Raw genomic sequence first — 25122 nt, forward strand, 5'->3', positions numbered from 1 at the left:
AGCTAGCAATTGGCTAATTAGGTTTAGACAGAGAAAAAGATCTTTTAGCTTACTGGTCCTCTAACTAAAACAAACACTGGTCTGCAGAACCCAAGCTAACAGTATAAACAAGTACAAACCAGCTGAAGCAAGGGTGCTCAACCTCTGACCCATGGGTCAAATGAGGCCATGGAGCTACTCATCTGGTCCATGGGGCTCCCCACAGGTTGGGAAATTGGTGGCGAGGGAGCAGTGTAGCAGGGCACTTGATGTGCCTGCCACTTTAAGAGGTCAGGCAGCCTGCTGAGACACTAGCGGGTGGGGTCAGGGCTAACGGGAGAGTCAACCTGCAGATGAGGCTACGTCTGAACAAGGGAGTGGCCTGATTGCAAGGGAGACACCTGACTGGAGGAGGGCTGGGTTTAGACAGGATATAAAGCCCAAAGCCTGCAAGCAGGGCTGGCAGTAACATCTTAGGAGTTAGGATAGGAACATCACCCAGTAGGAAGGCTGCAGCTCCTGAATGCCAGCAAGGAAAATATCATCTGAAACATCTGGAGGCTTGGGTAGGAAGTAAGGAGATGTAGGAGGTTCCTGGGGACCCAGCATGGGGCCCAGAGCCCTGGGAAGGGGGCTCAGTGCCTGGGGCCTAGTGAGAGGCCAGAGGAGCCCAGAGTGAGGGGTTGAGTGCACAGAGGCCTAGTGAGAAGCCAGGCAAGCCCTGGAAGAGGGGTGAGAGTTAGTGGGCCTGTTGAGGAGCTAGGCAAGCCCTGAGAGAAGGGTTGGATGGGTGAGAGACCTAGGGAAGGGCCTGGGGGAACCTGGTGAATATGGCAGAGCATGGGGGCCTATTGTGGGGCTTGGATGAGCTCAGAGAAGGAAAGGGGGCTGTGTAAGAAAGATGTATTGGGAGCTCCAAGTGAGCCCAAAGAGAGGGGGAATGATTGATGGAGGGGCCCGAGAGGGTCGACCCACAGAGAGGAGAGGGCTAGCTGCTTGGGGACTGACTCGGGGAACCTTGACTGGTCCAAGCTGGGGCCAGGAAAGGCCGAAGGGTGAAAAAGACCACTGTGAGAAACTGCCAGACCCGGGAGCCTGGAGGTAGGGCGAGGGGGGAACAGCTGAGAGGGAGGGGTCAAGGATAGGGTCCAAGAGTAAGAGTAAGAGAAATGGAGGACTCAGGTGAGAGATGGAGCCAAGTCCAGGTGCCCAGTGTCAACAACCCAGGACGGGCATAGAACATCTAGGGGAAGCCTAGAGAGGGACAAATAAGATCAGACAGGCATGAAGGCTGGTCCTGTGTAAGACCTGAAACTGCCCCCTACTACTGTTTAGCATGGTGGGGCAGCTTCCATGAAATGTCATGCATGGGCCACTCCAGGGAAAGACGAGGATAGGGTGCCAGAAAGCATTAGTTCCCATTGGCTTGTGGGTTATCCCATGGAGGGGGAAGGCTGGGAAACACACCCTGACAGAAAAGCACTGCAAGGAAGGTGATTTGGGGGCCCAGAGGCCCAGTGAGAGGCCAGGAAGGGCCAGGACTGTATGGCCCAGAAGCCCAGCAAGAGGGGACTGAGCCATGAAGTGAGGCCCAGAGAGTATTGTGGTATGAAAGGGACAGCATATTAGATGGGTCTGAGGGGTCTGTGGGTCATAGTGAGGCCCAGCAAGTATAGTGGGACCAGAGAGGTCCAGTGGACCAGTGAGGGGCTGGGAATGGAGTGCAGGACCAGATAGGTCCAAGGGCCTATGGAGTGAGACCCAGTGAGGGGCTGGGAGAAAGATTAAGGGGTCTGGTAGACCACGGAGGCATGAACAACACGTGCCCCTGGTGGCTAGGGAGTGCTGGTGGCAGCAGGAGCATGGTGGTGGTAAGCAGGGAGCTCCCACAGATGCCACCAGTGCTGTCAGTGGACAGCTCTGACCAGATGTCGGTGAGCACCCGCAGACACTGCTGGCAGCGGTGGTGGCAGCCAGTGGTGATCGCTGACCGCCCACAGATGCCGCCAGCGGTGTTGGCAGTGGGGTGGATGGGGTAGTGAGTGATGACCACCTGCAGGCACTGACAACAATGTTGTAGGAGGTGTACTGCCAATGTCAGGGGGTGCACGTGCACCTGTGTGCACCCCTTATGTGTCACCAAGGCAGGGAAGGATTCTGTGAGACCGAGGGTCCAGAGAGGAGCCAGAAGAGAAACTGAGGGGTTTGGCAACCTGAGTGGGGCCAAGAGAGAGAACAAGGGGTCTGAAGGCCCAGTGTGGGGCTGAGAGAGGCCAAGGGGTTGGATGGCTCATGGAGGAGCTGTATCAGCAATAGGTAGAACATCTGTAAGAATGCCATCTGCGAGGCATGAGACATGGTATGGAGTAAGTACAGAGCTATGTGATTGGCCCATAAGACCACGACCGCAAGTCAGGCAGTCATTATAGTAAGATTAGGGCAGCCTCCCACAACATATATGTATCTATTAACATCAGGCATGGCAGGAGAGAGCGGGGCAGACCGCCTGTAAAACAAACTGCCCTTAGAGTAATTAAAAAAAATGTAAATACCCTGTGACACAGTGGCCACCTTCCCCCGCTGTTAAATGTCCATGCCCCCTCCACCAGCACAGCCAGATCCAGGCCAGGCCATATCCCCTTCTTTCTGGGTCACCGGCTTGGGGCCAGGCCATGTTCCCCCACTTAATCAGGGCTGGGCTACGTTCCCTTTTCTCCACTTGGCAGGGTTGGAGCCAGGCCACAATCCTCTCTCCCCACAGGGCTGAATTGGAGCCAGCCGTGCCCCTATCCCCCATGGGCCTGAATCAGTGCTGGGCCATGCCCCCTTCTCCCCATGGGGATGAATCAGGCGAGGATGCATGGCTGGTTGAGACCCTGCCACCCCTGCCCCAGGGCTACTGAACACATCCAGCCCATGGATGGACCAGGCACTGCTCATTCAGCCTATCAAGGAAAAAGGTTGAGCACCACTGAGCTGAAGGATCCTAATGGGCTCTACAGAAATTTCTACTATGGTAATTTACCTTGGGCTTCCTAGAGAAAGACACTATAAAATAACATGATGATTCCCAAGGGTTTCATTGGCACACTCCTGAACTGCTAGGGGGAAAAACAATCTATTACTAATTGTTGAGAATAACACCAGATTGTATAGGTCAAAAATTGACTGACATCACTCTGGACAAGCATTATTGAGACACACAAAGAATCTGTTGTGCCTTTAAGCTTATGGTACATTGCAATGCAGTAAATGAAAAGCCACTATTATGAGGAGATGTTTATGTCAGTATCTGAAACAAATCTTCTTTTTCCCTGAATAATACTGTCCTAAATTGTTAACTGCTGATCAGATAAACAACATGTGATAAAGATCCTAGAATCTCCTTTCATAAGATTCATTTTTAACTCAGGAATAGCTTTAAGGGCTGAATAATTATGCTATTTTTTATTACTGAGCCCTGATAAATGTCTATAAACATTGTACATCAAACCTGAACATAGCTCATGTGCACATACTAAATCAAATGGTATCACAATTAGATTTTTAATACTATTTAGATGAAGTAGTATATTTTCCAAAGGAAATAGTGTATTAGAACTCCATTTCTCTGCCTCCATTGAATTTCATGGAGAAAACCTCTCTCCTGGACTTTGTATACCAAGTAGCTAATTTCAGATTGGTTTGAGAGACAGCCTACAAAAGTGGGGAATGCAGAACAATCTCCTGCACTGAGAACCCTTGGGGTTGCAGGAGACAGCATGATGCAGAAGCAAGCGTGACATACTGTGAGAATGGCAGCATACCCTCTCTCACTGCACTAGTGTAGATCATCTGACAGGAGGAAGGAAGAGAGGGGGAAGGGGATGCCCCCCCATTTACTCCATCTTTCTAATCCCCTTCAGCAGCTAACTCTACCAGCCTGGAGCAGACTTTGTGATCAAGATAGGTCAAACATGCAATTATAGCTGTCTCCTTGCTGGAAAGGAGGGGGACACCTAAGGAGAAAGCTCATGTCCTCTCCTATGCTTTGTACACAGGACCAACCACAACAATGAACATCTCAATTTATCTCTTTCACTAAAATTCTAGCAGGCGTGAAGCTTCAAGAAAAGGAATTTACCAAACAGTTCATCTTGTATTGCACACTAGGTTTCATTATGGACTAAAACCATATTTTGGGGAGCAATGTTACCCGTGTGAAATCAGATTCTTTAAGCATCTGTTTGAGTAAAACTGAAGGCATATGCATAAGTGTATTATAACCAAAGAAGTATACACAGTTGTGGCACTGGAAAGCTGGGAAAAATCCTAGACTGTCACCTGTCAAGCTTACAAGAACACCATTATTTAAATAATACAAAAAACCCCACAACCCTACAGTTACCTATTTAATGTATTTACATGCTCTCATCAGCACCATATCTGAGCACCTTATATAAAATTCTAATATGTGAGACAGAACTGTTATCCTCATTTTACAGTTGAAGAATTAAGGGAGAGAGAGACTAATGCCAAGTTCCCACAAAAAGATTTAAGCATCTGAATCTGGGTGCAGAATAGTATTCATAAACTAGTTGGATGTCCTAGTTCCTTATACAGTGAATAGGACACAATGAAGTGCCATATGGAGATACAGAGGTATAATAAGCTCCTTTAGTACCTGGGACAGGGAGGAAAGGAAGGTGGAGGGGATTATGCAGACCACAGGAGAGTGGGAGGGAGGGAGGGAGAGTAGTCTTACCTGTCCCAGATCTTCACATTCTGGTGGTAGCTACTGCTGCTGTGTTTGCTACTGTAGCAGCAAGGGCTTGGGGAGCTGCCTCTGGGGGACAGGCTCATTGCACACTGGCTGCAGCAGCCCTGCAGCACAGGCTCCGTGTTCACCCCCTCCCCAAATACATTATGGCCACGTCTACACGAGATGCTGACTGCGCAGGAGCCCAATACTACTGTGCAGTAGCGTTGTGTGGTAAAAACCATGTGGTAGTATTAAGCTACTGTGCAGTAGCATCACAAAAAAGGCATTAGTTGGTGCTACTGCACGGTAATTCAGGTTACCGTGCAGTCAGTGTGTTGTGCTGATGCGGCTTAGTGGAGGCAGGGCTGTACCTACTGTGACACCTACTGTTGAAAAGACTCCCGGGAGGGAATGCCATTTTGCCTGCCCCCCCCCCCCCCCAAAACACTATGGGGTGAGAGGGTGTGCCTGCCGAGCTCCCATGACTGAGCAGTATAGTGCAATGCCCATCATGGCAAAGACTGCCAGGAAGAGGGCACCAGAACAGGACTACTTCTAAGTGCCTGGAGCTGGTGCCCCAACTCACTTTCTCCCAGTTACGCTACTGTAGAGCTATTGTAAGCTAGATGTGAACACACTAGCCCATGTTTTGGATTCTACATGGTACAAAGCAGTGCTGTGAAAGGATGCTTGAGTTAGCTCTGCATGCACTAAAGCTGGAAGCAGTATAACCATATTAACATGGCACAATGCCCAGGTTAGTATGAACTATTTCTCAGAACTAATTAGCTTGGATGAAACTCCACACAGATATGACCACAGGTTTCCTTCGTTTTATGCTGTACACATGTTCCTGGAAAAGAGCGCATAACTCAAATTCGCATAAAGGGAACCCACTTTACAATGTAACACATAGGGATACATTCCAAAACCTTGCCTGTACTGATCCCCAGACACATTTCTACCACTTTACAAGACAATTTTGGTACTCATCAACAGTAGACAGTACACACAAGCACAGGGCACTATCATAATGGGGATGGCAACTACAGAAACACGTGTCGCAGACAACAAGCAAGGAGTGCAAACCTACAGAGACTATATTTTGGTGCACATCACTCCCACAATGCACCACACAAAGCAGCTGACTGCCGGCTTCCACCACACCGATTGCCTAAGAGTGAATTTACCTCGCATATAGTGCATCCTCTATGCCTTGGAAGAAGAGAAACTACTCAGACTACAAAACAATGACTGTCTATAGGCTAACATTAAGCCCAAATAGAATTTGGTGCCACAAAACAAACACGAACACATTTTGTTCCAGTTATATGTTCTTCAAACTTATGCTTTATTCATTAAATTCCCATGACTGCAATACAGTTGAATGAGATGTGTGGAAAATTGGCCTGAGATGAAGGCACATTTGGCAGAAAGAACTCTTTAGAATTAGTTGCTTGTTTGTCTGACACCCATTTCCAAACTTTTCCCTGACCAATAAATATGGAGTTTTCAAGAATTGCATTAGGAGAAATTATTCCAGCATAAAATCAGAAAGAGAATAACAGAAAATTGGAAGAAATATACCAGAAATAGCACAAAGTGTGAGGTCATGCATTTATGGACTAATAATAACGTTTTATGTATCCCAACATAAGAACATACAGGTCACTGAGCCCAAAAAAGAGTAACATATAATTTTGCTCTTTGCTCTTTTGCATTGGCATGGAAAACCTATCAATTGCACATTCTATAATTTCCTGAGTAGCCAAATACAAAGGCTGTTCATTGCATTACATGCAAAAGCATACGCATTAGGGCTGTGCGAAGCTTCGGCTGCTGATTCTATTTGGTGAGATTCAGCTTGATTTGGTGGCTGAATCTCCAAATCTGAATTGAATCAGGAGACTCTTTAATCTCTGCAAATTGATTCAGAACCCTCCAAATCTATTTGGAGAGATTTGGAAAGATTCACTGATTTGGACATAGACACAGCTTTAAATGTTTTTTCTATATACCTCTAGGTAGCAGGCAGCTCATGAATGCTGCCATGCTGGAGCAGATGGAGCGTCTCACAGAAGCATGGGGGGCTCCCCAACATGCTTAGCAGCACACCTGGAAGTGGACTAGAAGCAGTTTTGGTCCACTTCCAGGTCTACCCGAGAGCACGTGGCGCCTCCCGTGCCCTTCCCCCCACAACTCAGTGACTGGTGCCTCCTGGGTCTGGGGCATTATTTTTTTTCCCTGCCCTCTTAAAATGCAGTGCCCAGAACCAGACACCATTCTTTAGCTGAGAACTAATTAATGATTTGATAAAGCAGTCAAAATTGCATATGTTTTTTATGTGACAGCATGACATGGCTGAATCATGTTGAATTTGTGATCCACCATAACCCTCACATCCCTCTAGGCAGTTCCAGTTATCCACTATTCTCAATTTGTGCATTTATTTATTTTTTCTTTGGAGTAGCATCATAAAATTGTCTTTGATGAATTTTATGTTGTCAGTCCAGTTTCCTTATACATCATAGATCTTCTAAGCTGTAACCCTATCCCTGAAAATTTCTGCAACATCTTCCAGCTTTGTATAATTTTCGAACTTGATCAGTACAATCTCTGCCCCTGGATCTTGAATAGTGATAGTGAGCAAAGTACCTTATGTGACCCCTAGAGGAGAAAAACTGACTCAAGAAAGCCAAATAATCACCTGAGTACGAGTTCCAAACTGAAAGGAGTTTCAATCTTTATCACGAAATAGTACTACAGAAGGCCTGGCAAGCGACTGGGTACATGGACAGCAGTACACTGTAAACACATAGGAACAAGTCCCCATCTTTTGATTGTGTTCATATGCTGCATAGCAAAATGGCTCCTGATTCATGGCTGAGACTGGTAGGCACTGCTCCAGCACAAATGATAATAGCGTGTCTGATTATATTTAGGTAAGTCTGTTGAGTCAGTAGATGTCAGAAATGTCATAAGGAAAAATAACCTAAAGTTAATCTCCAGTTGACCCAGACAAATTATTTCCTAGTGTTGCCTTCTAAATTATTTCAAGTAAGAGAAACACCTTGAAGTTGAATCATGAGTGATGATATACCATGACACAACCTATTTGCATTATGGGAACATGGCAACATTAACTGTACACCTCTATGAAAGGAGGCAAAGCACAGTGTCCTTAATTCAGAAATCTTTTCTAGCACCGGTGTCAAAAATATCAGCTATACAAAATACTAAAATAATTATATCCATAGCTAACTAAACAGCTTAGACGATTGGCCATACTGTAAAGGAAACTCAGACAATTATTCCAAGGATATACTTGACAGTTAGTACTTGTATTCAGGGAAACCCTCCATGCATACATTTTAAAATGTATTCAAAATACCCCCATCTAGCTGTCCTCCCCATGTGTTAAATCAGTCCACATTCAGTGTGTCACATGGTAGAGAGATCTGATTGTAATACTTTATTACTCAACTTCTGCTCATTATACAGTACTGTGTTCTCTACACCCAATACACTTCTTCTTGACTAGAACTTTGTGAAGTTCACAGTTTTTTTTTATGAGCATGTATATTTTCATTCTAAAAATTCACTTTTTCCCGAAATTTTTGATAGTGTGAAAGACTAGCATTACATTCATTTTTATGGGTTCACTTAATCTTCAATTTTACATGATCAAAGATTTTAAGTCTTTAGTTAATTTATATCATTCAGTTTTGATTCCCAGACAAAGAATAAATTTTGCCAACACTACAAAAGTTATTATGGGTGGCACCTAGTGAAAGATGATCCCAGTCCTTGCTCTTCAGTTAGAAACCTAACTCCTCTTCCACTACAGTATATTGTTTAATAAAAAGGATAACTTCAGTTCTCCATATTATAGTATACCTTTTTGCAAGACTACTTCCACATTCTCCTTTGTAAAGGTGTACACACACACGAATCTTTGCTGTGCAATTTAAAACCCCAGTATTAAAACATACTTATTTATATGGGTTCCCTTTAAATACTTTTGGTGTCAAACTGAACAAGCATTAAAATCTGCACCTCTTCAACCAATGTAGTAAACGTCTTAAATTCCTAAACAACGAATTTTCCAGATACACATTATCTCAAAATTACAAGATCAGTGGAAGGAGATGACACAATAATGATATTTATCTGGGGTGACATCTTGACCCATAAAGTAAACAGAAATTTTATCACTGGCTTCAAGAAGGTCAACATTTTATCTGAGGAATTTAGCGTAATATTTGTTACAGTGCACCACAAATATATTTTAACCTTCATTATATTCATTTTATGAGATAGTCTTAAAAATGATTATCCTTATATTTGCAGGTAGAAAGGTTAAAATTCTTTCAAAATGACTGAAGTTGGGAAGCTCCTTTATAATTACTGAGTACATATTTCTTTTTCTTGATTAAAGATATAATATCAATTATAATTTTAATAAATCCAGTAAATGTGTTATTAAACCCTGTATTTTTGCTAAATTATTTATTTGAGAATTTGCTATATGATACTGGCCAGGCTACATTACTATTATATTAACAGTCCACACATTTAAGAGATTCTTCACAACCTTTTTCAGAGTCTGAACCAGCAATGTGATGCCTCTGATCAAGCAAAGGACTTCAACATGTGACTAGTTTTTAGTGAGTGATATTGCAGTCAATGGGAATGCTCACATGCTTAAAGTTATGCGTAAGTACTTTGCTGGATCAAGCCCCTACAACTTAATCCCATCACTTCTCAAGATTGATTCCTTAATTAGCAAGTGACCTTTACTAATTTAGCAAAGAACTATCATGAAGCCTTTTTGGAACACACAAGCACTGCTGTATTCAGGTAAATTGCCTGAGTGCAACTGAGAACAGGGACTGATCTTCCCTCCATATATGCGTTATTACCCTGAAGCAGCTTTCAGTCAGTTCTACTGTAAATTCTCAACTCCTGGCTGACTTAAAGTTAAACTAGCTGAAGGATTCTTTTTAGATGAATCTTAATTTAGGGTGTTATTACTATGAAACATTATTCCTTTGTAAAAGTTGGTAATTTGTAATGTACATAATTTGTATTTCCATTGCTGGAAAATGAACATTAGCCAATGAAAATGTGCCCCCCTCCCCCCGGTTATTTAGGAAATATGATAAATCTATTAAGTTGGAGCTTCTTGGAAACTAAATTTGTCTTTATAAGCCCCTCAAAATGGGCCCAGATGGGACTATAAGTATATCTCTGACAGTAACTGGCAACCAGTAAAGGAAAAAAAAAAAAAAGGAAAGGGCTTCAAGCATCCAAAAAGCCATCTATCACAATCACTGTCAGCTAGGTGATGAATGGCAGGTGTGGCAGCAGCCAGCTCTATCCCGGACTGTATGGAGACAAGCGCTACTGGTACTGCTGTCACTCTTTGTCATCCACTGCCAGCTGAGTCCTCCAGCTGCCAGTTGCTACCATGCAAGGCATAAAACATACACTTTGAACAATCACAGCAGCAGTGCTGAGCTTATAGACTGCATTATTAATTAGTTTAATGACGCTCAGCCCTATTAGAAAGCACAAGATAATTGTATTTAATTTGTGTACGTTTTAATTATGGCTCAAGCAATGCCAAATTTGATCAAGGTATCATCTTCTCTGTTCTGCTCTGTAACCATGTTTGTATTAATTTGCATCTGAAATAGGAGGAGCTGCTAATTCCTGCTGGGAATAGCCTTCTTTTTATTTTTTAAACAGTGTCATCGTTCACATCATGATGCGAGACCTCCGCCTGCTGATAACTGTGTAATCTTTTTCTGTAGCCACAAATTAAAAGCAGGTTTATGACCACATGCTACTAGCCCCTCTAGGGCCCTGAAGCATACAGTCCAAGAACAATTCATTTGCTCAGCCCTCCCCCATCCATGATAGAGATAGAAACAATTGCATCATTTAATTTACTATTGCAACGAGGATATGGCTCATTGGCCCCTCGTTGTTTTGAAGATGGATTTAATTAACCTCCAATGAATCTTGCCAGTAAGCATGTCAGCATCAGTATAGAATTGGAGATGTCAAAAAATCAGCCGACGAGAAGGGTAATCAGTGCTCCTGAACCCAGCTCTAATGAGGGGACTTGTGATTAAAATTCTTGGCCCCAATAGGGAGCTAATGGGTGTAGTGGGTTAATACACTTCTCCATCCCTAGGGATCTGGTATCAAATTTGACTTAGATTGCTAGCAAAAAGCTGAAATTTAATAATTCCTAATATCTGCATATTTATTTAATGGAAAAGCTTTTTGCTACTACTAGAAAATAAATAACTACAAAAACCACACTGTTAAGTAAATATACAGTCCCTTAGGGAAGCAATCTGCCTGCCTTTATAAGTCTGGCTACAATATGAAACTCATCAGAATGTTTATGATAGTAATTTATAATGCACATTTAGCAGGTGCCTCAGATGGCCTCCTGTAATCTGCCTTCATTAATAAAACTGTCTTTATTAGACCTTAAGTTTTATGCATTTTAATAAACCTTTATTACATTTTCATTTTACACAGAATCATTTTCAACAATGAATCCTCGAGTTAGTTTAGTTCGTAACAAGAAGTTAAACTCTTTCTGAGGCAAAATAATTTACAATACAAACACAGTCTAGACCCCAAAGCATGTTCTGAAGTATAGTAAAATGATATTAAAGCCTATGAGATTACAAATGTTCCACATGAAATGCATGTTTATCTTAATAAAAACAATGCCATTTCTTTTTTGGCTTCATTGCTCTTAGCTGAAGGAAGAAGAAAGTTCTTGTTACACTTCTGGTACAGTTTGAACCTGCCGACAATTCCAGTGCACAGAGCACACCAAAGATAGAATAAATGAAAGAGGGAACACCACATCCATTACTTGTGAAAAGATTATAAGAAAGTGAAAATGAAAGTAAATGACAAGGCTCATGAAGCAGTGCAGTGGTTCTCAGCCTTTTAGGATTCAAGGCACTTCTCCGTAGCTTTTGTTAACTGAACAGCACCCCATTTTCAAAAAAGAATGCATTTATTACCATGCTTATCATCTTGCAGAGGGGCTAGGTACTAGGGGTGGGGCAACAGCCAGGCATAGATGAGCCTGAACTCAAAGATTCACAGAAGTTTAGGGCTGGATGGGACCTTGTGAGATCATCGGGTCCAGTCCCCCAGCTCTGGGCAGGAAGGACTGCTGGGGTCAAATAACCATCTCTTCACACCTGCTTATTTTCTTGCACTTTGCAATACTCTTCAGAAACTCCCATGGCACCCTTGATGCCCCCCTACTGAGGCAGAGAGTGATAACAGCATTTTTCTACAGCTTGCAGCACTTAAAATAGAGGCACTCATTCTAGGTTAAGGGTAGATAATAAGACATGAGTAATTCTGGTCTAATTGATCACAAGACCTAAATAAGCTTTTATTAATTTGCTGTTTTATAGAGTTCAATGATACTATTAAATATCCATGAAGCTGTGGATTGTTTTCTTTACACAAATGAAACCCAATTTTTCCATTTACCACAATTAAATACTATGCCAACCTGTAAGGTAGTTTCCACTACCAGACATCAGTTTCAATCCAGAAAAATACAATGGCTTTTGTTAGCACCTGTACTGGGCCTCAGACAATTTAGAGATAGGACTGTAGTATTCTATTTGCTATACAGAATCTGTACTGATCTCTTCAAAGGTGCACAAATAAAGCTCTCAGTGTGAATTTATACTGTTAACCTCTCCCTCCACAATCTGTCAAGTGTTGGTTTGAGGGGAAAAAAAGAATTTTAAAAATGTCATTTTTTAGCAGCTGCCAATTTCCACATCAGCTTCCCCTTCTAGAAGGATGTACAATTTGTTACTGCAGAGTAGCAAGAGGTAAGAAGTCATGGCATCACTAAAACATACAGAAAAAAACATGAAAAACACACAAATACTGTGTCCAGTGCATAGCTGTATGGGCACACAGACAGAGTACCAGAAGGACACGCAGAAAAAGAAAAAGGGACTTAGATTAGGAATAGACATTGCATTTCTCCCTGGACAAGCTGTGTCTGTGTTTATCCTGTACACACATCACCCTTCTAGTCAGGGTTTAGTAAGCAGCTGAAAGCACTGCTGCTTTTCTGCTATTGATTCAATGATGCAAAACTGGGATAACTGTTCCGATGTACTTTGCCATGTGCTGGGATAAACTGTTAGTACTTCTTATCCCATGATTCTTTTTAGGATGTATCTGAGGACAATGGACATAGACATCTGAGGCTAAAAACAGATGACTCATGTATCCAATGTAATTTATTTATTAACTCCAAAGACATGCATAAAGCTCACTTGAGAAATGGGGTAGGTAGGAGGAAGTGTGCCTGAAAAGGGCTAAACTAGGTTGATTTCTCTTTTCTTTCCTTGCAGTCAGATCTACTTTCAGTGCGTCTTCAAGGTATGCATAATACAGAATAAGAAACAGCGTTTGCAGTGAAGGTTGTACACAAGTTTATAGAGCACAAATTTTGAACCACAAGTAGAGCATCATGAGCGAGCAGGCAACAGAAATTTGCTTTAAGGAGATAAGGTGACTCAACCACACAGTGGGCACATCTTTTGTGCACATATACTGCACAGTAATTGAAATTACTGTGCAGTATGGGCGTATGTATACATGTGCATGCCTGTGCAGTGCAGTAAATGTGGTGACTTATGCCAATTTGAGTGTAAATGTGATACCTGAATCATGCAATTTGCCCAATTAGTTACCATACATTAATGTATGTGTGGATGCCTTACTGTGCAGTGACACTGTGTGTGCAGACTGACTTGGGACTAACATTAGTCCCAAGTCACTCCACACACTGCGCTAATGCACTTTAATGTCTGCACATGTAAATGCCAGCCTATTCCCACTTACTGTGCAGTACATTTAAGCTGGTGTAAATATAGAAAGGCCCACTAAAGGCCAAAAAACAAGACTGCTCTTGGGTAGGTGTAGAAGGAAAGAAACCTCTAAGCAATTCAATAAATCCTTTTCAGACAATCTAGGGGTCTTGAAACTAGTGAGACCACACAATACCAGACCTTGCTGATTATGCCAACATATTTGGTCAGCAACCTGATTAAATAAAGGCCCCTAAACCCACCTGTTAACAGTGACCTCACATCTGAAGTCTGGTTCTACTGGGACCTGAATTTTCTCTTTTTTATTTTGGGGCTATGAAAGGATGACAGTTATGAGTTCTACTGGAGGCCCAATATCCCTGCTCCTGTGAAGCTGAAGAGGCAGCAAACTCATCCATTTTCTAACTGCCTATTAAATAGAATCTGAGAAAGGTTCTCTCTCTTCTAAATGATATAGGATCCTGAAATATTATGTTGACTAGGAAAAGCCAGCATGGATGTATCAAGAGTAGGTTATGCCTGACTGACTAGATTTCCTCCTATGACAAGGTGACAGACTTTTTGAAAGAGGGGAGAGAAGCGGATGTGATATACCTTGACTTTATCAAGACTTTAAACACTATTTGTCATGAAATTCTCATTAATAAGTTAAGGAAATACAGACAAGATGAAAGTACTGAAAGGTGTATACCTAACTAATTGGATCATTGTGCTCAATGATTAATCATTAATGGCTCAATGTCTAGGTGGGAGGAAATATCCAGTGGAAATCTCTGGGGTCTGACCCAGGTCTGATTTTGTTTAATACCTTCATAAAGGATTTAGAGGGTGGGATTAAGTGCATGCTTACAAATTTGCAGATGACACCAAGTTGGGGACAGTTGCAGATACTTGGGAGGCTAGGATTAGGATTTAGAATTATCTTGATAAAACTGGAGAAATGGTTCAAAAATCAATTGATTGCCATTTAATAACAAGAGTATAAAAACCTGCACTTGTGATGGAATAATTGAATGCACAAATATGGACTGGAGAAAGACTGCAATACTGCAGATAATGACTTGGGGGGTTACACTGGATCATATGCTAAATAAGAGCTTGTTGCAAGAAAGGCTAACAGCATACTGGGCAGTATTAATAAGAGTGTTCCTTGCAAATCAATGGTAGTGATTCTTGTGCTCTATTTGGCACTGGAAAGGTCACACCTGGAATACTGTGTCCAGTTTTGGGCCCCACACTTCAAGAAAGATGTGGCAAAATTAAAGAATCCAGTAGAGACTGACAAAATAACCACACATTTGGGGAATGTGACTTATAAGGAAAGGCTGGAAGAACTATGATTATTTACTCTAGAGAAGAGAAGAGACCTACTGTGGATTTGATAATAGCTTTCAAACACCAGGGCTAGGGACAGACATTCAAAAAGCCTGAGCCTGAATCAATTCAATCTTTACAGGTTAGGCTAACTTGGCTAGGTTGAACCAGATAGTAACTGCACAGACATCCCAGAAATGCAGGCATGTGCCTGCAGTGGATCAGGCCAGAAGCCTGGGGGCACTAGAGTAGCCCTCCTGTCCTTTCCACAGCACTGAGCTGAGGGTAGGCCATGGCCAGACCTTAGCAGAACGCTCTGATTAGCCCAGCAGGGAATTGATACCACAGTGTTTATTACCCCTAACTCAGTGTTTATCACCCTATTAAGCAAACAACAGAGGGACATTACCAGCTACCTGTTGACTCAGAAGGACGGTAGCCAGCGCGCGGCCTGCTAGCTAATATGCAGACACCAAATTCCTGCTTAATAGGGAGTGGTGAGGGGGAGGAGGGAAGTATCCTGCAGTCTGTGCCAGAGCTGCAGCCAGGGAGCAGAGGGGAGGGGCCAACTCTGCTGTGCAGCAGAGAGCCCCACCCAGCCAGAGAGCATGCTGGGATGCTGGGGGTGTCTGGTTAGCCTTAAACTAACAAGGGATCAGGACAGATATTGCATAAACCGGTTTGACCTAAATTGCTTAAATCTGATACTACGTTCAACTGGGTTTATCTCAGACCAGTTCTAGCCATTTTCAAACTGGTTTATATGCACTGAACATGTGTTCTGTTACAGGTTTAAATCAGTTTTTGATCACTTAAATCGGTTTGTGTGTAATGTCTGTCCCTAGCCCAGAAGAACTGTTATATGGAGGATGAAGACAGACTATTTCAGGGATGCAGGAGACACAATGGAGAGCAATACTTTTAGCAGCAAGGGAAATTCAGGTTGGCTATTAGGAAGAAATTTCTCACAATAAGGGTGGAGAGTAAGCTTAACCTGTGAAATCAGCATCCTTGAAAGTTTTCAAGAGCATGTTACACAGACACTTCCCTGGGATGGCTTTGTCAGAAATAACCCTACCTTCAGCACAGGTTTGGATGAGGTGAAGTCCCTTCCAACTCTATATTTCTATGATTTTATGGTATGAAAAATAAGTTTATGTAGTTTTGGAACATTTTGAGTAATAGCAGTAAATCAGCTGTCTATACTGCTTCCTTCGTCTTCTGAATTGACTATATCATTAGTAGATCCTTTAAGGTGATGAAATATCATTATTATCTGAAACCATCAATTTCTTAATTCAAAATGGGAAAACCACACTGAACCCAGACTGCATTATCTATTTAAAATATCCTGTATTTATAGTACTGACAGTGCACTACAAGCTAAATAGATAAAAGGGGTCTTCTATATACCGTCAAAATCAGGTGAAGTAGGGGAAACAGGACCAAGGGAAACAATGCAATTGGATACCGAGTTTACTTGCTGTTTGCCAGAAAGAACGAGGCGATGTACCTGGATACGTTACAGCCATTTGTAGGTACAACAAAAGTGGTCTAGTATCATGGCCTGAGTAATTTGAGATTAATAAGAGTTATGGGGCATTTTAAGAAAGGAGACTATGGTAAGGCTGTTCTGGAGGCAAAACAACCTATCAAAGGAATGCACTGTCTCTGTCTGTAGGACTGGAGTTAACCTGAGAAGAGATACTGTGGTGGAGGATCATGCAAAAAGTCTGATTAGCAATGCCTTAGAGAAAAGCACTGCCCACTACCCACTTTACGGAAAGTGCCTTGTTTCCTGCTTCAGTGCTTGAAGAACTATAGGATAAAAAGCTAACCCCCTGGAGGCCAGAACTCTCCCTCATGCCAGGCAAATCAATCAAGAACATCTGCTCTAACAAATGAAGGGGAAAGGCCATCTCTGCATGTTAAAAGCACAAAATGACAGCTAGGACTGGACACCAATGTGTAGGCAGCCTTACAAATTTACAGACAGGGGTCATGACCCTTCTACTAACACTGCCATATATCCATGTGAATTAGGGGGCAAGAAAAGATTTATGGGACCAATTCTACTCCCACATTTACTGTAGGGATGTACTTTTAAAATTGAAGGAAAACATCAGACACTGGTTAGATGTTTTGATTAATAAAATATGTACAGAAGAATGCTAAATTCTGAGAGTAAAAGGCATTTGATCCATCACAAAGTCAAACTCTGTGTGGTCTACACCAGGCAGAAAGGAGGAAGTGATAAGCTGCTTGCTCTCGGTGACTGACAGAAAATTCACTTTATGCTTCTAGTGACAGGTTCCATTTCATTCACTCATCCTAAGTTTTTGTTTCATATGAGAAATTAAAGAGCTTAGACTTCTTTACCCTTTGTGATCCAATTCCTCATTCACTTCCCAAGCAAACTTTTGTTCATTGCTTAGCCCCAAAATGTCTTGTTTTAAAGATTTTATTATGCTCCTTTTAATTTATTACTGACTCAGTGGTCACCCAGTTCCCCTTTAATTCCTGCAAATATACACACTTGAGTTTAAGCACAAGACATGTTTAAAAAAATGTTCAAGAGACTTGTAAATTGTTGAAAGAATGGGACTTTTCTATGGACCTTGCTAATTGTTTCTAACTTTTTAGCATTCTCCAGCTTCAAGGTAAAGGATCCCCACCTTTGCAGCAGATTTTTCAGCATTAAAACTGGTATCGGTTAATTTCTACTAGACAATTTTCCATATTTTTGCAGTGAAAGAGAATGAATTCCTATTTCATTTGTAATAACACACTACAATAAAAGCACAATGCTATTTTTGGTAAGTATAGAGATTATATATCTACAGGTATTGCCACCTTTCTTTAGTACAGTAAAAGAAAACATCAGAAAAAATTAGGAAAAGATCACTGTCTGCATAAAACCAACATAAAAATTGCAAGATGACATTAGAAGAAAATAACTTATGCAGTTAGATATTAAAATTAACTTGGAAGGTAGTGTTGACACTATACAATAAGTAGAGCTATATGATAACATGTTGGTGATAAAAGTCCCAAAACACATTTGGTGGTTGGTATGAGAAGGTAAAGTAATTGAGGGGAATTACTGCAAGCACAACAAAGCAGAACCACCAAAAAGCTTTAAAAACTAGCTTTAAAATACAACAAATATAAAGCAAAATAGACTTGAATGCAAGAAAAAATCATTACATTTTACAGGTGAAAAAGCTTAAATAAATTTAAATTAAATATTAATTAAATTTAAATATCTGTTAATAGAAATGAGTTGGTCTTGCATCTATTCTAGTGATCAGTTATAATGATCAATTCACATTTTAAGTTTCTGACTTTTTTAACTTTGTTGGAAACTTTTAGAAGAAAAAAGGAAGATGAATCAGAGGCCATAGTAAATGAGATCATTGTGTCAGTGAACCTTTCACAGTGAAGTATTTGAATAAAAAGAATTCTTTCAAAATACTGGTTGTAAGATGCATGCTATTAGAAAGACGAACCACATTTGCTGTATTGTACAAATGAAATGAAATTGGTGGCTTGCAACTGTCTTCACTAGAGATTCCTGAAAGCCCCATTAGACAGAGGGGTACAAGTAAGAGTTATGGTACACTAGCTTAGACATGAGCAGAAGCTTTTATTATGTTAGTATTATCAATCTGCCCACTACAAATTCAAACATGAACAAGAAAGTATAGTATATACTGTATTTACTCTAATAGATGAGGAGGTTTTTTCTCTCCAGTCAGAATGGGAAAAAAAGCCCCTCATCTTACATTTGCATACAAGCAAACCTCATTAATTGCATTATCATTAAATTGCTGCCAAAAGCAGCATGTGCTCAGTAATAGAAACCATCTATGTAGGTGATTAAATATAACCAATACTGAACATAACTATAAAACCCATGGCCCATATGGGTAAATGGTTCCTGTCACGAGTAGGCGTCTAATTAACACATGGATTCTTTGTTTAGGGTATTTGGAGTACACATACATACTGGGCAGTCAATGCTGAGCTTTGGGGTCACTATGGCTTGAAACACTGTTGTCTCTGCTGAGGCCTAGCCGAATGAACTATATGGTAAATAACGAACCTTTTGGCTTTGGATTTTTATCACATATATTTTTTGCCACAGACGGGCAAAAAATGTGGCCCGCAGGCCAAATGTGGCTCACCAGGTCATTGTATCCAGCCCGCAGAGCCCCTAAAAATTTAGAAATTTAATATTTATCTGCCCCTGGCTGCCTGTCATGCAGCCCTCGATGGCTTGCCAAAATTCAGTAAGCAGCCTTCACCCAAAATAACTGCGTGTCCCTGGTTTATACTATACACAAGTACTTATAAAAGTGCTGCTTAACACTGTGGTTACGGAGTACCTGTGCTAAAACTTGTAGCAGTTTCAAATTCAAGGCAAACTTTCAATAATTAGATTCCATACCTGGAAAATTATAACACATCTATACATTTTCCATATATAGATTCTAATTATTGGGGAAAGGGATCATCTTCTATTCAAATAAATATGGTAACATATCATTATGAATAACAAGATGTTTTCTATAGGTCAAAGGATGCAAAACAAAACAAAAATAGATGTTTGTAAGCCAGAGATTTCAAATAGATTAGGATACTAGAATGTTCTCTTTGTCCTTCTCTCATGACATTCATATGTCATACCTTTCACTCTAAGCTTTACAGGGATTTTAAAACCACAATAGTAATTTAAGCCCCAAACTGACATAAACAAGGAAAGTCACTATGCCCGTCTAAAGTAAACATAGCTGGAAGAGCTATGATTAAAAGAATAATGAGCTAAAACCTACATCTATACTATCTAAACTGTGACAAAGTAGATACCAATTAACAGTAGTCTTGTGGCTCCAGCAATTGATTAGGTGTGCAGGGTAACAAAGCAATAAAGTGATGTTTATTCTTTAGTACATTAATATAGTAAGGAAGACTGGTGACCTAACAGTGTTTTAGCTGAATGACGAACTTGGTGGCTTATTAAACAGCAACACAGAGCCATAAAAACTAACATCTGGTAGCATATATATATCAAATTCTAGTTTTAAGGAGATCTGTAACTCAAGCTCCAGCATAATCCAAAGTATAAAAGCTGTACAAAGTAAATTTGCCTCATTTCCAAGGAGGCCTTTTATATATATATATATATTTTTTTTTTTTTAACTTATTCTGCTTGGGCCCAAAAACTGGTTACCTTCTCTCTTGTACTGATGTAAATAACTTACCTCATATGTCAGTTTATAAGATTAACATATTACTAATTTTTAGTAAAGTAATGGTCCCCATGGCATTTTCTCTTTGCTATGAGCCCTAAGCATGGGACTGTTACTTAGAACTGGCATCATACATGTCCCAAGATGAGACCATTCCCATGCAGACTGCTTTCTCACTTTCTGTGCAAGTGCTGATGGGTACTTAGTATACAGGAAGGGGTACCTTGTACCTTATATCTTATAATTGCTTGTGTCTGTGAGTAGTCATGTTATATTTTGAGAGTTGGCACAAGCAGAACCATCAGGAAAGACTCTTTAGAGAAAAGATTCATTTTCTTTTTGGTCATATGTAGGCCAAAGAAAATTGGATTTAATACAATATGGAAACTTGCAATTAGCCATTTTCAAAAGAGATTTTAAAATGCTTAGAAGAGGCTAATATGTCTGAGCAGTAGTTATTTTTCTAAACTTTACTGTACACCATTGTGCCAAGCTATAGATTAGTCTCGAACTATAATTCAAGTCCATTGTAGAACAACTCTATTTCTTCAATATTTGCTATGCTTGGTATGCTGCTGACATCCTATTTCTTGTCTGCCAGTTTATCCCTCTGGACAACATACTTGTTCATGCACATATGGATCTTGAAATCACTAGAAGCCTATGCCTGTTTTATTGATCCTCCCTGGATTGCTCCAACAACAGTAAAGCAGAATTTCCTAGCAAAGAAATCAATACTACTTTAGATTTAGGTTCCTATAACATCTTTAATAAATTATACACTAATGATTTATTGCCTATTAATTATAAATTAATAAGGAAAACGTTTTGGCATGTGATGTAGCACACTGCACTTGGGTGTATGGAAACAGCTTTCTTATTCCCTCTTTCAATAGATATATTGACTAAGTCTTTAGAAATATATTACATTATGCTGCTATAAGATATGCTTATCCTATAATTCTGTGAATGGTTACCTGTTGCTTATAGCGTTTTACAGTAATTAAATACTTGGCAATCTGCGTTTTTATGACAGAGGGGAAGAGGTACGTAGGAAAAGGAGAGAGAAATTTAGTATCATATACAAACAAATATTCTAGTTCAGAGGACTGACCCTTTGAATACTGGCATTTAATAGACAACCAAATAGTGAAATGAATACCTAATATTAGAGATTTCCATGTGCATATGCAAAAAGGGCACCAGATGATCTTTTGGAAGGCTCAAATTCAAACATATATCCTATTCATTTTACATTTGCAAATTCAAACTGTCCCATAAAATGCACTGCAATCTGTTAAATCTGGCACTACCCTTGACTGGTTTTACAAAAAGTGGTGGATGGCCACTCGAGCTTAATCAGTTCTGTTTCCCATTCTGTCACTGACTTGGTGTATGACCTTGGCCAAAATCATTTCACTTTCCACTGACTACAGTGATTGCTATGTTAGCGAGGGCTTAAGCTGCAACAAGTGTAAATCAGTTTGTAAAGTGTTTTAGGGTCCTTCTGGATGAAAAGTGCTACATAAACTCAAATAATTAAGGTGCGATTGCAGAATCATTTTATTAGACATTATTTGCAAGTGAACCATTTAAAATTAGGCTTCAGATTCTGCTTAGTCCCCTAAGAATCTACACCTATCACCACGCCCTTACCAAAAGAGAGTGTTATGCACTTGCCACGTTTAATTCATAATCCACATGCTACTATGGAATCTTGGAAGTCTGAGGAATCTTGCCAGTACTATCATATCTATGAAGTAAATTGCCCATGCATGCCACAGCCATGTTTTACATATTCAGGATGCCACAGATATAGCAATACTTGTACTAAATGCAAAAGACTGCTACAAATGTATTGTTACACTTTAGACTTGAACTGTATGCATGTGTTATTGCAATAGGGCCTTCTATTACGTAATAACAAAGCGTAGAGTAATGTCATATGCTTATTGTCAAAAAAAGAATGGAAGAGAAGAGAATTGCATTTTTTCTATATTAGCTATTCTAGGAAAAGATGTGCAAATAAGTTTGATTCATGGTTGACCTGAATCTTCTCTGTACCCTTAGGTTTGGATAGGTAACAAATGTTAATTAATGTCAAAAGCACTTTGAAGATGAGACGTGCTATACATGTACTAAGTATGTTTTTTATTAGCATTTCCTATTACTGAATCTGCTGTGTGATTCATGTCCTTTATGGGTAATATCATTTGTTTTGTTAGGAGAGAATCACTTTAAAACCAAGAAATATTTTGAACTGAAAAAATATGCTTTACTTGTCAACAACAATTAATGGAATAACCAAACATGAATATGATTTAATTACTAAAGTGACCCAAAATGAGAAAGAGAGCCATCATTTTACCTACCACTTCAGTGTTAGGGTTTATGATGTTATCCGAGGCCTGACTAAATATACAGACTCATTTTTAGTTGTTTGACCGTAACCCGTCATATATTGCTTACTTAGCACTCACGTAGCTTTTACATTTGGATAAGTTATCATAACTTGCACGTACTGTGTGCCATACAAAGTAATATAGTATGAGCATATATAATACATGTACGCTTACACAATATTTTAAAATTGGTGGCAAAATTTTTAATGTAATAGAAGCCTCAACTAAAAACTTAATAAAAATTAGCAAATTGGGAAACCATTTTCTACTGGTCCAATCCTGAAGAGTAATTCAGGCATTGGTAGCTTAGGGTGCTCAGAATCTCTCAGGACAAAGGAAATATTTCTGCTGAAGCATGATTGACTGATGTTCTCATATTCTCACCTACATCACTGCAACCTGAATGAAGTAAAAAAATAACACTGACATTCCAAGAAAGATGACTATTGTAACCAACTTCTTCATTATTATCTAAACATTGAAGTTTTGGGGAGTAAATGGCTAATAGAGTTTTCTTTGGCTTGGAGCATAATAAAAAGTTGAATATTCTAAATCAGTGTTTTGCATTTCATTTAAATTATCCCTCAGTTTTGTCCATTAGAAAAAGGACTGCAACAAATAAATGCTTCCATATGGAGGGCTATCAAGCTATGTACACCAGTTGCCACATGAAACACTATTACTTTTCAGCAGATCAGAGACTGAACATCCCAGGTGGAATGGGGGATGCATCACACTGGTAAGAGAAGGGAACCCCATCTTTGGGTGCACACATTTCTTGCTGTGTAAACCACAAAGCAGTATTAGCTTTTGGTTTAAAAGAAGACACGCTTGCCCTCAAGGACAGCAAAAAGACACTATGATATCTCTGGGAATTAAAAAGGAAAAACCATGAGATTAAAGTGGTTGTCAACCCTGGATATTATTTCTGACCCTGTGTTACTTGGAGCTGAGCTTTAGCAATAAACTCAAGGTAATCTCAACTCGTGATGAAAATGGTTTACCGTATTCTGTTTGGCTTTTATACAGATCCTCTGTTCATCTTCCCATACTAAGATGCCAGCCCCACAAAGATGTGCATATATTCCAATCATGAATATATTTATAGAACATGTGATTTTTATGGCATCCTGTCTTAGAAGTTTAGGAAATATCTCTAGTTTTATGTAAATTTCCTCACTTGTTATATGCATAAACATGCATTTATCTCTAAAAAACAAAAAGCATTGTGAGATATATCACGTGACAACAGGCAAAAGCTTAAAATGAAATTCTGGAGTCATGCAAGAACTACAAGTGTTAAGTACTTTGCACAAAGAATGCTACAGTAGTTGAAGGGACAGCATCTTCCCTTTCACTCTTGCAACCCCTGGCTTTTCTTAAAAACACCTGAGACCCCCCTCAAGTCCACTGGCAATTCCTGTTGTCCAGTGAAGACAGCAATAAGACAGCAATGTTGTGGGGCTGACAGGAATCTGCAACTCCCTCTGTATGTGCTCTTCACAGCATGTTTCCCCCACCCTACAGAGATCCAGTATTTTAGCTGCATTTTGGATTTTGCCCCTGGGGAGAAGAGCAAGTTGGAACTGTTAAGGCTTAGCCCACAGGGATTATAATAAATGCACCATATTTGAGATCTAGAATATTAGAACTTCTTAGACCTGAATGAATGATTGGTGGGCAAATGAGGGAGAAAATGAGTTCTCTTAATCCACAGAAATGCTAAGCCCGCACAACAGTTTTCTGAACTGTTGCTGCCTTTCTGAACACAGAAGACCTGGTTCTCTCCAAATCAAGGCATACATAATCAGTCTATTCATTCTAAAGCATTTGGTTAGCATAGTACACAATTACATTCTTGGGAAATAAACTGAAAACTAGTAGTATGCCCAGCTACTTTTTATTTAATCTAATTCCTTAGTCATTTTCAGTTACTTGTTCAGCGTTCATGATAAAAATGTTCTTTGGCAAGTTTGACATCAATATTAAATGCTTTGCTTTAAGTCACTTTATGATTTTCTCTCCAAAGAAAAACAACGCAAGAAGTGAAGACATTAAAAAGTGCCCAGCACTGAAGAACACAGAAAATCCTACCTCTACTACAGCTTTGGAATCCAGTCGAAAGTTGAAATCTCCAAAGATAAAATACGAAACTTTCTCAAACCGCTGATCTATTATTCTGAAAAGGCATACAAAAACACATTAACTGCTGTCACTGAGCTTTAAATTTATATAAGACTGTACCTATTGTACTATACAAAAAATCTCCAGGGACTGCAACTGCAAAATGTTAAAATATTTTAATGCAAGTCATGTATTCACAATTATGTTTCAAATTTGAACACAAACAATATTATTCTTGTAATACAAGAAGCAGTTCTTTTTACTGGATTAAAGCTTCACTATAAATGAACAACTGAATTGGATGTGCTGGTTTATGTACTTAAGATGACTTGTAGGTCTGTCTCTATTTACACAAACCCAGATGTTATGGTATATTTGTTTCTCAATGCTCAGTTAAAATG

At 40.2% G+C, this 25122-nt stretch overlaps 1 protein-coding gene across 4 annotated transcripts in view; it reads right to left on the reverse strand.

Moving 5' to 3' along the window:
* INPP5A (inositol polyphosphate-5-phosphatase A) overlaps positions 1-25122 on the reverse strand; it is a 624592-nt gene that overhangs the window by 91554 nt on the left and 507916 nt on the right. For all 4 annotated transcript variants that reach the window (XM_090057772.1, XM_090057771.1, XM_090057773.1 and 1 more), the window contains exon 9: positions 24692-24776. In XM_090057772.1, the coding sequence (XP_089913898.1) occupies positions 24692-24776 (85 nt within the window). The remainder of the gene's footprint in view (positions 1-24691; positions 24777-25122) is intronic.

Source organism: Crocodylus siamensis, chromosome 7 (genome assembly GCF_052110815.1).
Source record: "Crocodylus siamensis isolate JL-2025a chromosome 7, ASM5211081v1, whole genome shotgun sequence".
In the NCBI taxonomy this organism is placed as follows: Eukaryota; Metazoa; Chordata; order Crocodylia; family Crocodylidae; genus Crocodylus; species Crocodylus siamensis.